Consider the following 14,850-nt stretch of genomic DNA (forward strand, 5'->3'; position numbering starts at 1 on the left):
CGTGTCCGACTCTTCACGACCCCACGGACTGTAGCCCACCGGGCTCCTCCGTCCATGGGATTCTCCAGGCAGGGAGTGGGTTGCCATGCCCTTCTCCTGGGGATCTTCCTGACCCAGGGATCGAACCTGCATCTCTTTGGTCTCCTGCCTTGGCAGGCGGGTTCTTTACCCCCAGAGCCACCTGGGAAGCCTCAGGAACAGAAGAAGATAAAACTGTGCTCTTTGAAGCCAGCAAGTTCGTAATCATTTGTGACAGGGGCCACAGGAAATGAACAAGAGTGTCGGCATAATGAGAGCAGGTAGTGCCCGGTACACTGGCAAACAGAAACAAAATCAGCGACGGGTTCTATCGCACAAAAGGATTTGCTCCCGAAGCTGAGACACCTGATAACGATGACTCTCGCTACATTCTGCCTTTTGTTACAAAAATGTCACTGATTTCCAAATTAAATATTCTTAATTTCTAACACTGTAAAAACTGTTCAGTGGTGACTTGAGGAGAAAATCAGGTGAAAGGGTCTCAGTGCCTGTGACCGCCAGGGCAGCACTCCTCCCATCCTCAGCCTGCAGGGCAGGTGCTAAGCTATTTCTGCACCCCTTTGGGAGTATACCAGTAATTGCAATAAGCAAACAAAATAATCATATAAATTCCAGGATGTGTGTTCATTTCAGAAACCACACCTGCACAGCAATCCCATGACTTCCTGGTGTGGGCCTTAGAGTACAGACTTGGGAATCCTGGTACAGATATCCTCTTATATATCAAGTACATATCAGATTTAGTTAGAAGTCACAGGGGACATATTTAAATTTTTATAAAATTATTTTGGTTTAATTCTACTACCATGTTTGTAATGTGCCTTTTTTCTATTGAGAAATAACTGACATATAATTGTTGAGCTTTAATTGACTTACGATATTGTATGAAAGTGTACACATAATGATCTGACTGTAATGTGCACGTGGATCTCACACTGCATATAAATAACTGGGGGCCAATGAGAGGTAGAGGCTTCAAATCAGTAAGAATCAAAATTTTCTTTCTATTCAATGAACTGTGCCTAACCATACTAGTCTTCACTTGATATTCTATCTAAAGACACTTTAAAATGTCCACAAATTCCATAAAACTCTTTTCAAATGAATTCACAAAAACTCCTAGTTAACAGGAAAAAGTGTCACATGACCTCACAGAAAGTAGGACTTGGATGAACGATGATTCAAACTCCCTTCAAGATATCGTAATAGAAATTCTCTCAGCTTTCTCATAATCCCAGGTGCACTTCTGGATAAGAACTCCCACTCTCTATTCCTCACGCCCTATGCCTAGTGTCCTGGCCTGAAATGCTTTTAGGAAAGATGATGCCCACAACATCTGGGTGACCACACGGCAAAGATGAAAGAAGAAACAAAGGCATCTGAAGGTCTTGAAATCCAAATTCCAAGAATGGCCCGTAATGGACCAGTGGGCAACCCACGGATAAACTGCTTAATCTGTATCAACATGTTGACTTCACCACCAATACAATGGGTGGGAAGCTCTTGTTCCTCAGATTCTTCAGGAAATTGTATAAGATCCAGTGGGGCAGAAGCAGAATCAGTCAGAGCAATGAAAACTCCATGCTAAGAGCAGGGCTAGTGAAGAGGATGAAATAAATCAACACAAAGAAGATGCCTGAGACAGTGAGTGACATGTGCCCTCTATCTTCTCACATCGAAGATGAAATTTCAGTCCCAAAAATGTAATGAGATGTGAGGAGAATGAGTTTCTCTTTAATCACCACCTTCTGGAATTTCCAGTGCAATATCCCAACTTGGCTTTAAATGAAATGCCTGTCCAGAGCCATTTGAGCTGGGAGATGAATAAACACCCTGGACAAGCTAGTAATCATGGAGAAAATACACTGTCCCTTTTCTCTGCTAGAGACAGCAAGCAAATATGCAGAGTGTAAAGGTTCTGACCTGTCTAAGAAAATGACTAGCTCATCTCTCATTGCAATCTGGAGGGAAAACAACCAAATTTTCCTTGCCTTGGTACAGGGGACCCTCAGGAGCTAAGTGCTGAGATGGAGTTTGCCAACCTAGATCAGGCAACAAGAAAGAGGGGAAAGTGTGTGTGTGTGTGTTACATGTGTATATGTATATGTGTTACATGTGTGTGTGTTATATGTACCGTAAGACACGTGTGTGTATAGTTAGGCAGAAGAATGGTTGATGGAAGCCAGGTCTTACCACCTCCAACAAACGCAGAATCCATGGCTCCACAATTAGGAAATGATTAGCGCCCCCCCCCCCTTTTTTTAAAACAAAATTCATGTCTTCTGTTGCCAGGAGTAGATGGATTTTTCAAAAGGAAAACAACTCTGCACCCAGATGACACTATAAAGCTCCCAGTGCCCTTAGGCCAGATGGATTGCCAGTACATACCCATCCCTACTTCTAGTTCAGTCGCTCAGTCGTGTTCAACTCTTTGAAGCCCCATGGACTGCAGCACACCAGGCTTCCTTGTCCATCACCAACTCCTGGAGCTTGTTCAAACTCATGTCCATGGAGTCAGTGATGCCATCCAACCATCTCATCCTCTGTCGTCCCCTTCTCCTCCTGCTTTCAATCTTTCCCAGCATCATGGTCTTTTCCAATGAGTCAGTTCTTTGCATCAGGTGGCCAAAGTATTGGAGTTTCAGCTTCAGCATCAGTCCTTCCAATGAACACCCAGGACTGATCTCCTTTAGGATGGACTGGTTGGATCTCCTTGAAGTCCAAGGGACTCTCAAGACACTTCTCCAATACCACAGTTCAAAAGCATCAGTTCTTTGGTGTTCAGCTTTCTTTATAGTCCAACTCTCACATCCATACATGACTACTGGAAAAACCACAGCTTTGACCAGACGGACCTTTGTTGACAAAGTAATGTTTCTGCTTTTTAATATGCTGTCTGGGTTGGTCATAACTTTTCTTCCAAGGAGCAAGTGTCTTTTAACTTCATGGCTACAGTCACCATCTGCAATGATTTTGGAGCCCAAGAAAATAAAGTCTCTCACTGTTTCCGTTGTTTCCCCGTCTATTTGCCATGAAGTGATGGGACTGGATGCCATGATCTTAGTTTTTTCAATGTTGAGTTTTAAGCCAGCTTTTTCACTCTCCTCTTTCACTTTCATCAAGAGGCTCTTTAGTTCTTCTTCACTTTCTGCCATAAGGGTGATGTTATCTACATATATAAGGTTACTGGTATTTCTCCCAGAAATCTTGATTCCAGTTTGTGCTTTATCCAGCCCGGCATTTCTCATGATGTACTCTTCATAGAGGTTAAATAAGCAGGGTGACAATATACAGCCTTGATGTACTCCTTTCCCAATTTGGAACCAGTCTGTTGTTCCATGTCTGGTTCTAGCTATTGCTTCTTGACCTGCATACAGATTTCTCAGGAGGCAGGTCAGGTGGTCTGGTATTCCCATCTCCTGAAGAATTTTCCACAGTTTGTTGTGATCTACACAGTCAAAGGCTTTGGTGTAATCAATAAAGCAGAAGTAGATGTTTTTCTGGAATTCTCTTGCTTTTTCTATGATCCAACAAATGTTGGCAATTTGATCTCTGCTTCCTCTGCCTTTTCTAAATCCAGCTCTTTTCTAAATACCCATCACTATTGGCTGCCTTTCCTCCTCACTGTGTCCAGATGACAAAGCACTGCTGGGATGCTTAAGACACAATTGGTTTATGGTCTCGCAGATCTGGAGTTGTAATGCAACGATACTTTTGAGTTACAGCTGCTGCTAAGTCGCATCAGTCATGTCCGACTCTGTGCGACCCCATAGATGGCAGTCCACCAGGCTCTGCTGTCCCCGGGGTTCTCCAGGCAAGAACACTGGAGTGGGTTGCCATTTCCTCCTCCAATGCATAAAAGTGAAAAGTGAAAGTGAAGTTGCTCAGTCGTGTCCGACTCCTAGTGACCCCATGGACTGCAGCCTACCAGGTTCCTCTGTCCATGGGATTTGCCAGGCAAGAGCACTGGAGTGGGTTGCCATTGCCTTCTCCTTGAGTTACAGAGTAGTCATCAACTACTTGTTCAAGAAATCAACTTACACTTCAATATCAAGGACTTAAGACAGATGTGAGAAAGCTTCTGCCATCAACAAATGCTTTTCAGAGCCACTGAAGTTTGCCTCTGCAAAGCATGACACAGCAGGGTCCCTTCTACAGCAGGCTCAGGGACCAAATCCTCAGCCACAGTTTTTCAGAACCCTAAACACAGCTAAGTCCCTGTAAATACATATAAAATAGGCTTAAATATTCACATTCCTCAAGCTGCTTGAAGTAAATTTCAACAGTAAATGTTGGAGGATTTTCTTTGAAGGCAAAGATATGGTATCTTTATTCTCCACTGAATTAACTGAACATCACTTTTCCAATCTCCACAGCACAGATAACACTGATACAGATGGCTTGTGTGTGACATGCAGGAGACCCCTAGAGGGTCAGTCAGCATTTCTATCCCATGGCTGGCACTGCCCACTTTTAAGGACAGCAGGGCAGTGTGCACAGCAGAAAGGGAAGGGTCTGGTTTTAATAGGCTCACACCACCAACAGTGTAGAGATCAGGAGAGAGCTCTTTACATAAGCCAAATATTTAGATATTTACTAAAACAAGCTTTGTAGCTTAAAGCAAACAAATCCGTGTCTAAAGCAGTGAACTGGAGCTGGAGATACCAACCTTAAGACAGCTTCTCCAGGCTAGTCATGAGATACTTCTAGGGACATCAGTGATCCTGGGCAAAGGCTTCTGAGAATGAATGAGGCTGTCCTCGAAGACGCGTGTGCATCCACATCCCATTCGCTGAGGGACACTGGGAACCTCCTCCAAGATCCCCGTGCCTCTTGAGCACCTTGGGAGGAGGTGGAGGACCGTTCCTCTCTGTCTCAGCAAGTCCCAGCCCATCAAGACACAGAGGGCCCAGGGTGATTACCCCTGGTGGAAGGGCTACCTCCCCATGAAACCTGGAAATCTAAAGACTGAGCTTAACTGCTCTCCATTCTCTACAAAGAGACCTCTCCTCACTCGCTTTGTCCCTTTTTCCTCAATGTATAGAGATGGGTCTTGGAAAAACAGGTCCTGATCACGTGGCCAAAGGAAGCAGCCAAAGACAGCTAGGATGTTGAAGTCCTGGCTCATCCATCAGCAGCTTCAGGTACAGCTCGACAGTACCTCATCTGAAACCTTTAGGGCCAGATGAGTTTCAGAATTCAGATTTTTTTTTTTTTTTAGAAAACTAATATGATATCCCCAGCAGAGTCTGAGGAAGCATCCTATAAACACATGAATACTTTGTTGTACCAAAACATGAATATTCATACTAATCTTCTATCAGGTCAATCAGATTTGTTACGAAAAGAAATCCAGACTTCTCAAGGACAGTGGGTTTGGCACCATCTGGTTCACATTCCTCCAAGAGATATCTAAATTCAATCACTCGGGGACAAAAGATCCACAGTGGGACACCAAGGATTGTAATTGCCAAAACTCCAAGAAACCTACCCTTACTGAGGGTACCCATGGGACAGACTAGCTGGGATGGGGCCATGCCGATGTGAACAATCTCTGACATAGACGATGCCTTCTGAGCTGAGCTTCCCTGGCCTCAAAGCCCAGACAGGAATGGATCTAGAGCCCTCCAGATTCAGAGAAGCATTCCCCTGGGACTCTAGCACCCAGCTCCAAGGAGGACACAGAGACATCCAGTTGCAGATCACAATAGGAGCCACAAACCAGAAGCAGACCAGGTATTTTCAGAGCCCTGACACCCGCTCCCCAATGTGCCTGGTATTAGCTCCAGGGGGGACAGGACAAATTGTGCTTTGATCTTCATGCCTTTGAGAAAGAGGATAAACATCTTATCGCTACTACCTCTTTGTCCCTTCAAAGGCCAGCATTCCCAGGTTTTACCACCCACTTAGTCTCTTCTCACTCTGGGCATGCTCCTTGGCGAGCTGTATTCACTCCCATGGCCTCACCCGCCACTTTCATGCCCTGTCTCCCACGTCGCAGTGGTTCTGTGCCCCCCTCCTCCCCTATGCCCGCTCACATTTTTAACTGCCTCTTGGGTACCTCCAGAGCTTGTCTCATGTGCCCTGTCCTGCCATGCCACAGTCCACTATACCTGTGCGCTCCCCCACGTCTTCCTGCTGCACCTGGGGGGGGGGGGGGTTCATCACATGACTGGTTCTGGCCAATGGAATGTGAGCAGAGATGGCTAGTGTCACTTTCAGTGGAGGTATTTAGTACCTGGTGACACCACCCGCTCCGTGTTCTCATCGCCACCATGATGCCAGAACAAAAAAGGTGAAGAATCAGAATAAAAACAGTCTAGGTCCTGAAGTCACTGCTTAGAAAGAGTCTCTGGACCCTCACTGAACTGCTGAAGGAATAAACTTCTATGAGGAAAAAATTACTGAGAGTTTGGGGTGATCTGACAAAGCCCCTAACGTTAATTACCCCCACATACCTGCCTTCTTTATCTGGCAAGTTCTGACTTACTGCTCAAAACTCCAGTTCAAATGTCCCCTCCTCTGTGAGGCTCAATTTCCACGGGAAGGTCAGCCCTCCACTCTGCAACCTCCAGCAGTCCCTCGTGCATTTGGCCCAGCGGTGATCTGACTCTACGGACATGTATCTATTTGCACGTCCGGCTCCCACATTTGTGCTTCTTCCACCCTTGTCTCCTCAGAGCCTTGCAAGCAGCAAACACTTGGAGTGTTTATTTACTGAAGCCACGATTACAGCCTTCTGGCTCAGGTGACCAGCAAAGCCCGAGGCAGCATTTTCAGAGTCATCGTGGTCTCTGCACTGTGCTAGACATGGTGGGAGGAGGCAGGAAGAGTCAGCAGCTCTGTCGCTCACCTCGAGGAGGGTTTTTTATCTTTCGGTCCTCTGTGCCCCATTACCTCCCATCTTCATTCAAGGACAGCTTCCACATACAAATTACCTGGTCTTTTCAAGAACTATCAGTGAAAACATTTCTCCGAGAGCGAGATCAAAGGGGTACGGGGGTGACAAGATGAAAGCCGAACAGGGCTCTCTCCTGGTCCCTCTGAGCCTGGCTCACCCAAGCCTGCCACAGTTTACACACACGGCCTGGCACCCTGGGACCATGCAGCTGTGTCTGGTTATTTCTGATGTGAAAAGCATCGCTGGCTCACTGGGGACCCAGATGTGGAGATAACACCCTAGCCATGACCGGGTCACATCATCACCACTTGGCAAAACTTGCCAAACCAAAAGCACAAAACCATGTCACTGGTCAGGGCAAGAGAACAAGGGATCTTGGCTCTGAACACACAGTGAACTGGCTGAGTAACGTGCTCTGTGAGTCGTTCCTGTTCTTCCAGTTCTTTTCAGGGAGTGATGTAACGCTCAGCTTTAGCCCAAAGGAGATGGTGAACACAAATAAAGGATGATCAACTATTAATGCAGTCTTTTCACAATAATGCCCACCAACTAGCACTTTACCTGCTGCAGGTGTGACGGTGCTGTGGACATGGAGACATATATGAACACCGAACACATGTTCACTAAACATGAGGCTGGCTGCTGGTGCCGGCAAACCAGTGTCCAGACAAAAAGATCCACAACGAAGAGGTGTGACCAGCCAGGCACTGTGCCCACAGCAGCAGGAGACCACAAAGGGGCTTCTAGGACATTGTCCTGGTAGGACTTTCAGAGTCGTCAGTGGAACAAAGTCAAACTCTGCAGTATAATGAAGGCTGATCTACAGACAGTAGGGAAGATTAAGAATAATGTTTAAATTGGAGACATAACCTAGCAGCAGGGAAAGACAGATTTTGAGAGGGTTGGATGGTCCATCTCGAAGTTAAGTATCAGCATAGCAGACAAGAGGTACATCAAAACAGAGGACAGCTAAAGCCACAGCTAAACCCAGGACTTTGCCCTGGCTGGTGTTTTTACAGGTCACACACCGTGGACGAGGCAAGGAATGCCTCCGCCTGCCCCACACGTGATACCGACTGCATAAATGCGGAAAACGAGAAGCTGTCTGAAAACAGCAACTTACCTTGTATGAAGATCCTATCCCAGTAGATTTCCCCGACTTGACTGCCCCCAAGAAACACCAGGTTGGACAGGATCAGCATGGAGGTGGAACAAGAGGCAAGAGCGGCGTGCAATCGCCGGCGAGCTCCTGGGGAGAGAAACTGGGCCTGGGGGAAAAAGGCGAGAAGGCATCTCATCACAAGAGTGGAAAAAATCGGGCTGAGATGTCACGCAGCCTTTCTGTTACCAGCTCAGGATGCCTCCTTCTAGAGCCTGAGGTAGATTGTTATTTAAACAGCTTTTTTTTTTTTTTTTTTGAAAAATTACTATTTCTGCAAGATGCTCATTCTGGTCTAAGGAACGCAGTGACACACTCCCGAGTTGCTTCCTACTGCCAAAATGGGCTTCCTCCTGACACGTGTAACACAGACACCAAACCTAGTTGTTTCGGATCCAGATGAAATGGCTCCACACATTTCCTACACATTAAATCTATAGGTACAAGAACCGTTTAAACTACTCTCCATGACAACAAGAACAATGCCACGTGATGAGTCAAGATCAGGGCGATCTTCTGAGGGAGTTAGCCAGACCCTGGGAAGCCCCTGCCCCATAAATCTGACCCACTTATTAAGGAGGAACCCCACTAACAGCATGCAGCAGAATCAGAACAAGCCAACCCCATTCCTGGAATCAGAGTTCAGGGTGCCAGACCCACTGACAGTAAACTTGTCGGAGTATGAGAGAATTGTGTCTGATGCCAGCACTGGAAATACGCAGGAACTGGAGAGACGTTTTCCAGCAATGATGGTCAAGAATTCTGCTCATCCATCCCAGGTCTTCATTGCACTTCCCCCGCCCCTTTTAATATTTTCTCAGGGATTTCATAAAGTAAACACAGCCTTTATTCTTCTGGGTTCATCTTTCTGGTACCCTACTGAGTGAGATCACTGAGACGTGCCTGGCATGTTTGAGCCCCAGCGGCACGTGCACAGGGAGTGTCCTTCAGGACTGCAGATTTAGAATGAGAACCAGGTGGAGCACAACCCAGGGTTTCTGACAAATACCACAGCCTAAGCCAGAGACACAGAGAGGGAGCAAAGGTTCCAGAGATTGTTCCTGAACACATTCCTGAAGCCTGCCCATCTCTGGGGTCACTTGCATTTGATTTCAGCTGTGCTGCAGTGGCAAACAAAATTCTAAATTGCCCAAATCTATAGCAGGCAAAAGGACTACGCCAGAGGGTGAGTCTCCAGCAGGAACCACTTATTCCTGGCGACCCTGCTGAGGACCACCTGTGGCTATTCTGAAAGCCCTGATCAGTATCCTCTGAAAAGTGCTGAGAAATGAATTCCTGATCCCTGCCCGTTTCTCTCCCGCCAGTCACAGGTCTGGTCTGCATGCTCAGATATACCTGCTCCCTTATGGCTCCCCATTCATGGCTCTCTCCTCCAGCATCATTTTGGAACATGGTTTTGCTGCCACCATATGTGAGAGGTGTGGTGTTCCCATAGATAAGTTGTACAGCAGGCATTGACTAAGTTGTCTGCCTGCATCTGGTTGTTCTGGAAAGCTCTCAAGCGGTGCTGACATGCCCCTGGTTAGAGGCCACCAGACAAGATGACCTCTAGTCTCTCCCCTCCTCTAAGAGGCCACAAGCAAGTACAGCGGATGCTGTTAAACAGGACCAGATCAGAGATAACTACAGAGCATAGAAACTGGTAATGAAGGAGAAATGGAGATGACGCATGTAATTCAGCACTTTTAATCTCTGAGAGGGCTTCCCTGATAGCTTAGTTGGTAAAGAATCTGCCTGTAATGCAGGAGACCTGGGTTCAATCCCTGGGTTGGGAAGATCCTCTGGGGAAGGGAAAGGCTACCCAGACCAATATTCTGGCCTGGAGAATTCCATGTATAGTCCATGGGGTTGCAAAGAGTCAGACACGACTTCTTCTTTAAAAGAAAGAAGAACCTCTGAGAATGAGGAGACATTAATCTTCCAGTTTCCACATTTCTGAGCAGAGGAAGATACTTCCTGAGCGTTACTGACTCAGTTAGCAGTGACTGAGAAGGCAGGGTAAGAGGAAGAGGGGAGAAAGGGGGAAAATCTAGAATAGATCAAGAAAATATAGGTGGCTATAATCCACATAAATGTGCCCAAATAATTCTGGTACAGGCGCCATTGATAACACAGCTGATGTCTAAGGAACATGAGGAACTTCTGTTTAAACCCCATCAGGCTTCCCTAACTTCATATCCTGTTATGGGAATTCAAAGGCCCTACTGATCTTTACCCTCTTAATGTCAATTACAGAAGGGCACAAGTTGCCTGGTTAAAGCTCAAAGTGGTTCTCCTTTTGTGGGAAATGGTAACAAATATTAAATAATCAACACAGAGATAACGAGCGAGGAAAATACCCCTTGCCTTGGGTTGCTAAACGGGGCTGTGTTTAGCAACCAGGTTACCTGGTCACCTGCCAGGTTACCTAGTACTGGCCAGGGTCAGGGTATGGTGAGATGCAGAGTTGGAGGGCAGGAGACAGAAGTTGGGGGGACAGGAGACACAGCAAGGGAAGAGGTGCCAAGGTGAGTGAGTGCTGGACACACAGGGATCCTCTTTCCAGCATCAGAGGCCCTGGTTCCTATGGCTCTTCCTTTGATTCTCTGATTACCCCAGTATCTCTCTCAGCTACATGATTCAATAAGTTCCTCTTTCTGCTTAGGAAAAACAAAACTCAGAATAATAGCAAATGCAAAGGAGCCTCTGATCTCAGAGACAAGAGGGAAGATGCAAAATCTGAAGTGACACACTACAATTCAATCTTTAGAAATAGTTCATTTATTTTAGGAAACTAACAAGAATGTTAAAGGCATGGGCTGTTGGAACCAATAAGCTAGAAAAACTTAAGGAGAAATGAAGATGCTCACAGGCAATTCTTAATTACCCCCGGGGCACGCGGGTGGCAGACAAAATAGATGATGATACAGAAAAGCCAAAAACCTAATTTTAACTAAAAGCCCCATCCTCTGAACTGACAAAATTAGCCTTGCCAACAAGAAGTGCACTTGACAGAACACTGCATCTCTTCATGGTGAATCAGTGGGAGGGCAGAATGACGGGCCAGAAGGAAGGAAAAAGGGAACCTGTCCAGATGACCCACAGGAGGGTAATAATTAATAGCAAAGGGGATGCAAGTCTTGGCTGCATCCCGTCTTCCCTCTTCAGGTTCCCTGGACACACTGGGGAAGGTGATAGATTTGACATCGGGGATTTCTATCTATCTTGGGCACCATCTGGCATTTGCCACTGGTTTTCAAGAACCCTAGGGATTAAGTACCACATGCAAGGTTTCCAGAAGCAAAAATGCCATCTGGTTAAGGCTGGAAGGGTATACGCCCTTGGCCCAGACAGCTCCATCAATAAATACAACTTTCTGAGTCCCTGGGACCCTCAGGGTCAAAGTTTCCACTTTAAGCACTTCTTTTCTTTTGCACACTCTCCCCTGAAGTCCTGTGGTGACCACTGTCATCACCCCTGTGAGCCTTCATATCCTCTGGGATGTAGGTCCATGTGCAAGGTCAAGCCCCACAGGTTAGTCACCCATCCTCCTGGCTTCAGTTCAGTTGCTCAATCGTGTGGACTGTAGCACGCCAGGCTTCCCTGTCCATCACCAACTCCCGGAGCCTACTCAAACTCATGTCCATTGAGTCAGTGATGCCATCCCATCTCATCCTCTGTCATCCCCTTCTCCTCCTGCCTTCAATCTTTCCCAGTATCAGGGTCTTTTCTAATGAGTCAGTTCTTCGCATCAGGTGGCCAAAGTATTGGAGTTTCAGCTTCAGCATCAGTCCTTCCAGTGAACACCCAGGACTGATCTCCTTTAGGATGGACTGGTTGGATCTCTTTGCAGTCCAAGGGACTCTCAAGAGTCTTCTCCAGCACCACAGTTCAAAAGCATCAATTCTTCGGTGCTCAGCTTTCATTATAGTCCAACTCTCACATCCATACATGACTACTGGAAAAAACATAGCTTTAGACTAGATGGACCTTTGTTAGCAAAGTAATGTCTCTACTTTTTAATATACAGTCTAGGTTGGTCATAACTTTTCTTCCAAGGAGCAAGCATCTTTTAATTTCATGGCTGCAGTCACCAACTGCAGTGATTTTGGAGCCTCAAAAAATTAAGTCTGTCACTGTTTCCATTGTTTCCCCATCTATTTGCCATGAAGCAATGGCACCAGATGCCATAATCTTAGTTTTCTGAATGGCTTAGGTGCTTGTAAACTCCCTTGGTAGGAGAACTCAGGTTGAGGAATTGTAAACTAAATCGGGAGAGGAAAAAAAACATTGTGCAATGAAAATCCATCACGTTGGTAAAGAACTGCCAACTTGATCAGATAAGGCAATGATTAGTAAACAGAGTTTCATTTTCATAAATGTATCAGGACAAAAGAGAGCCCCATCTGGTCATGGTCTCTTCTCAGAGGATAGATGAGATTGTGTCCATCCAATATTCTGGCAGCAAAAAAATAAAACTGGGAGTGGCACTGCTCCCCAGGGGACGTTTGGAAATTGCTGGACATTTTTGGTCATCCCAAGGACAACACAATTGCCAAAAGGTATCTATGGCATTTGATAGGCAGGGGCCAAAGATCATAAACACAATGCAATGAGTGGCACAGAATCGTTCTACCTAAAGCGACAACAGTGACCTCTAGAGAAAGGGTTAAAGCTTCCTTCTAACTCAATACAGAGCTAACCTCTCTCTAGGTCCATGGGGCACAGCAGCTCCCCGTTCTCTAATTAGGTTGTTGTTGTTAATTGCTAAGTTGTGTCCAACTCTTTGTGACTCCACGGACCGTTGCTCACCAGGCTCCTCGGTCCACGGCATTTCCCAGGCAAGAATACTGGAGGTAGCCATTTCCTTCTCTGGGGGATCTTCCCGCCCTAGGGCTCGAACCTGCATCTCCTGCTTGGTAGGTGGACTCTTTACCACTGAGCCACCGGGGAAGCCCTCTAATTAGGAGCAATGCCAAAAACGTGCCCCCTTTTCCCTGGGGCCTAGAAAAATGCATCCCAGGTCAGGGAAAGCATTCCTTTACAGCACCCCAGTGCCAGCCCCCCTAACCGATCCTCTCTACCATCTGGCATCAAATTAGAGACAGGAGGGGCCTCCTGAGCCCCCTCAGTCACATTCAGACAAGTTGTACCACTAGGTCCAACCTCCTCGCACCCATAGCCCTGAAACCCGGAGCACAGAGGAAGAACTGGAGGCTGAGCACACTGAAAGGTGCCACTTTGCTCCCCAATGAGGTTGACCAGTTCTCCCGTAGAGACTCTGACTGAGGTGACAGGCTGGGGCAGATTCTTTCCATGTTAACATCAATACAACCCACTCTTCAGACCCAAAAATGGGTAGTGGGCTTGGGGCCTGGATACAGTGAACCCCTCAGGGCATCCAGAAGTACATTCTCTGTGGCTCAGCTGGTCAAGAATCTGCCTGCAATGTGGGAGACCCGGGTTAAATCCCTGGGTCAGGAAGATCCCATGGAGAAGGGAATGGCTATCCACTCCATTATTCTTGCCTAGAAAAGCCCCATGGACAGAGGAACCTGGTGGGCTACATACAGCCCATGGGGTCCCAAAGAGTCGGACACAACTGAGTGACTAACACTTTCACTTTCCCTGGGTAACAGGCCTAGGACAGACCTCCAATTCCTCTGGGCGAGCTCGCTGTCTCTGACAGAAGAAACAAACAGCGCTGGCAGGCTGAAACGTTCTAACGACGGTTCAGTGGTGACTTCACACTTCCGTCTAAAACACTGATTCCAAAGGTGAGGCATGTAACCCAAACAAAGGAAACCCAGGGCCCAGCTAAACTTCTGTCACTCAAGTCTGCAGTTCCTGCTGCAACATGTCTGTTTATTCTTATCTCCATGGCAACTCGTCTATCTTTTCCAGTCAACATCCTGTCCCTGGCAATCACAGGACTGGCCAGGCAAACAAGCTGGGGCCTGGGGGGCTGCAGTCCATGGAATCTGGGTCAGAATGGATGCTCAGACGGCCACGGGGCTGAGAGGCAGATGGTACATCGGGGCTGAGGGCTGCTGTGCTCCGTGGGCCCCACACTTGTCCACAGAGGGACCGCACACGGGGCTGAGACAGGAGGAGGGGACAGGCTAAGCATCTGGGGGAGCAGATGGGGAGGAGGAATGGCTGCTGGAGACGGTGACAAACGCTTGGCAAGTGGGACCTGATGCTATTTATTTTTAAGTGGGGGAGAAGCTAAAAAAAGGAACTGGGTGGGTTTGAGCAGCTGGACACAGTTCTTCCACATCATTACTGAAGTTTTTCATTTTCTAATAAAAATGCTAACCAGAGGGTAAGAGAGGATGGACAAGGACATGGCAGAGGGGGAAACTGGTGCACACCAGGGAGGGCGAACGAGGGGTGGACATCCCACAGGCCAGAAAGAGGAGATCGGAGACAGCAAAAGAAAAATGATGCGTCCTGTGAAAGAGAACGGTGGCCAGAGCAAAACGCTCAGGATTAGGAGGACCCAAACCCCAAAGTCATTCCAGGGTTCCTGCCCATCTCTGTTCCAACCTGCCAGGACACTGCTCCCTTTGCTTCCTTTCTCAAGGCACTTGGGTCATTTCCACTTAAAAGTCTGCATATTACCAGTTACCCTTCTCTCTCATGTTTGCACCAGCATGGTAAGTTCCTGAAGGATAGCGTGGCCTATATTTCAATCTGTGCACTGAAGGCCCACTCAGACTGTGTGTGTGCTCAATAATTACCTTACAAC

General features: G+C 47.0%; 1 protein-coding gene across 19 annotated transcripts in view; it reads right to left on the reverse strand.

Moving 5' to 3' along the window:
* Positions 1 to 14,850, reverse strand: part of HHAT (hedgehog acyltransferase) — a 354,036-nt gene that overhangs the window by 51,527 nt on the left and 287,659 nt on the right. For 7 of the 19 annotated variants that reach the window (XM_055583067.1, XM_055583078.1, XM_055583084.1 and 4 more), the window contains one exon: positions 8,064 to 8,208. The exons of the other annotated variants lie outside the window; for them this stretch is intronic. In XM_055583067.1, the coding sequence (XP_055439042.1) occupies positions 8,064 to 8,208 (145 nt within the window). The remainder of the gene's footprint in view (positions 1 to 8,063; positions 8,209 to 14,850) is intronic. 19 annotated transcript variants of the gene reach the window in all.

The sequence above is a fragment of the Bubalus kerabau genome, chromosome 5 (assembly GCF_029407905.1).
Source record: "Bubalus kerabau isolate K-KA32 ecotype Philippines breed swamp buffalo chromosome 5, PCC_UOA_SB_1v2, whole genome shotgun sequence".
Classification (NCBI taxonomy): domain Eukaryota; kingdom Metazoa; phylum Chordata; class Mammalia; order Artiodactyla; family Bovidae; genus Bubalus; species Bubalus kerabau.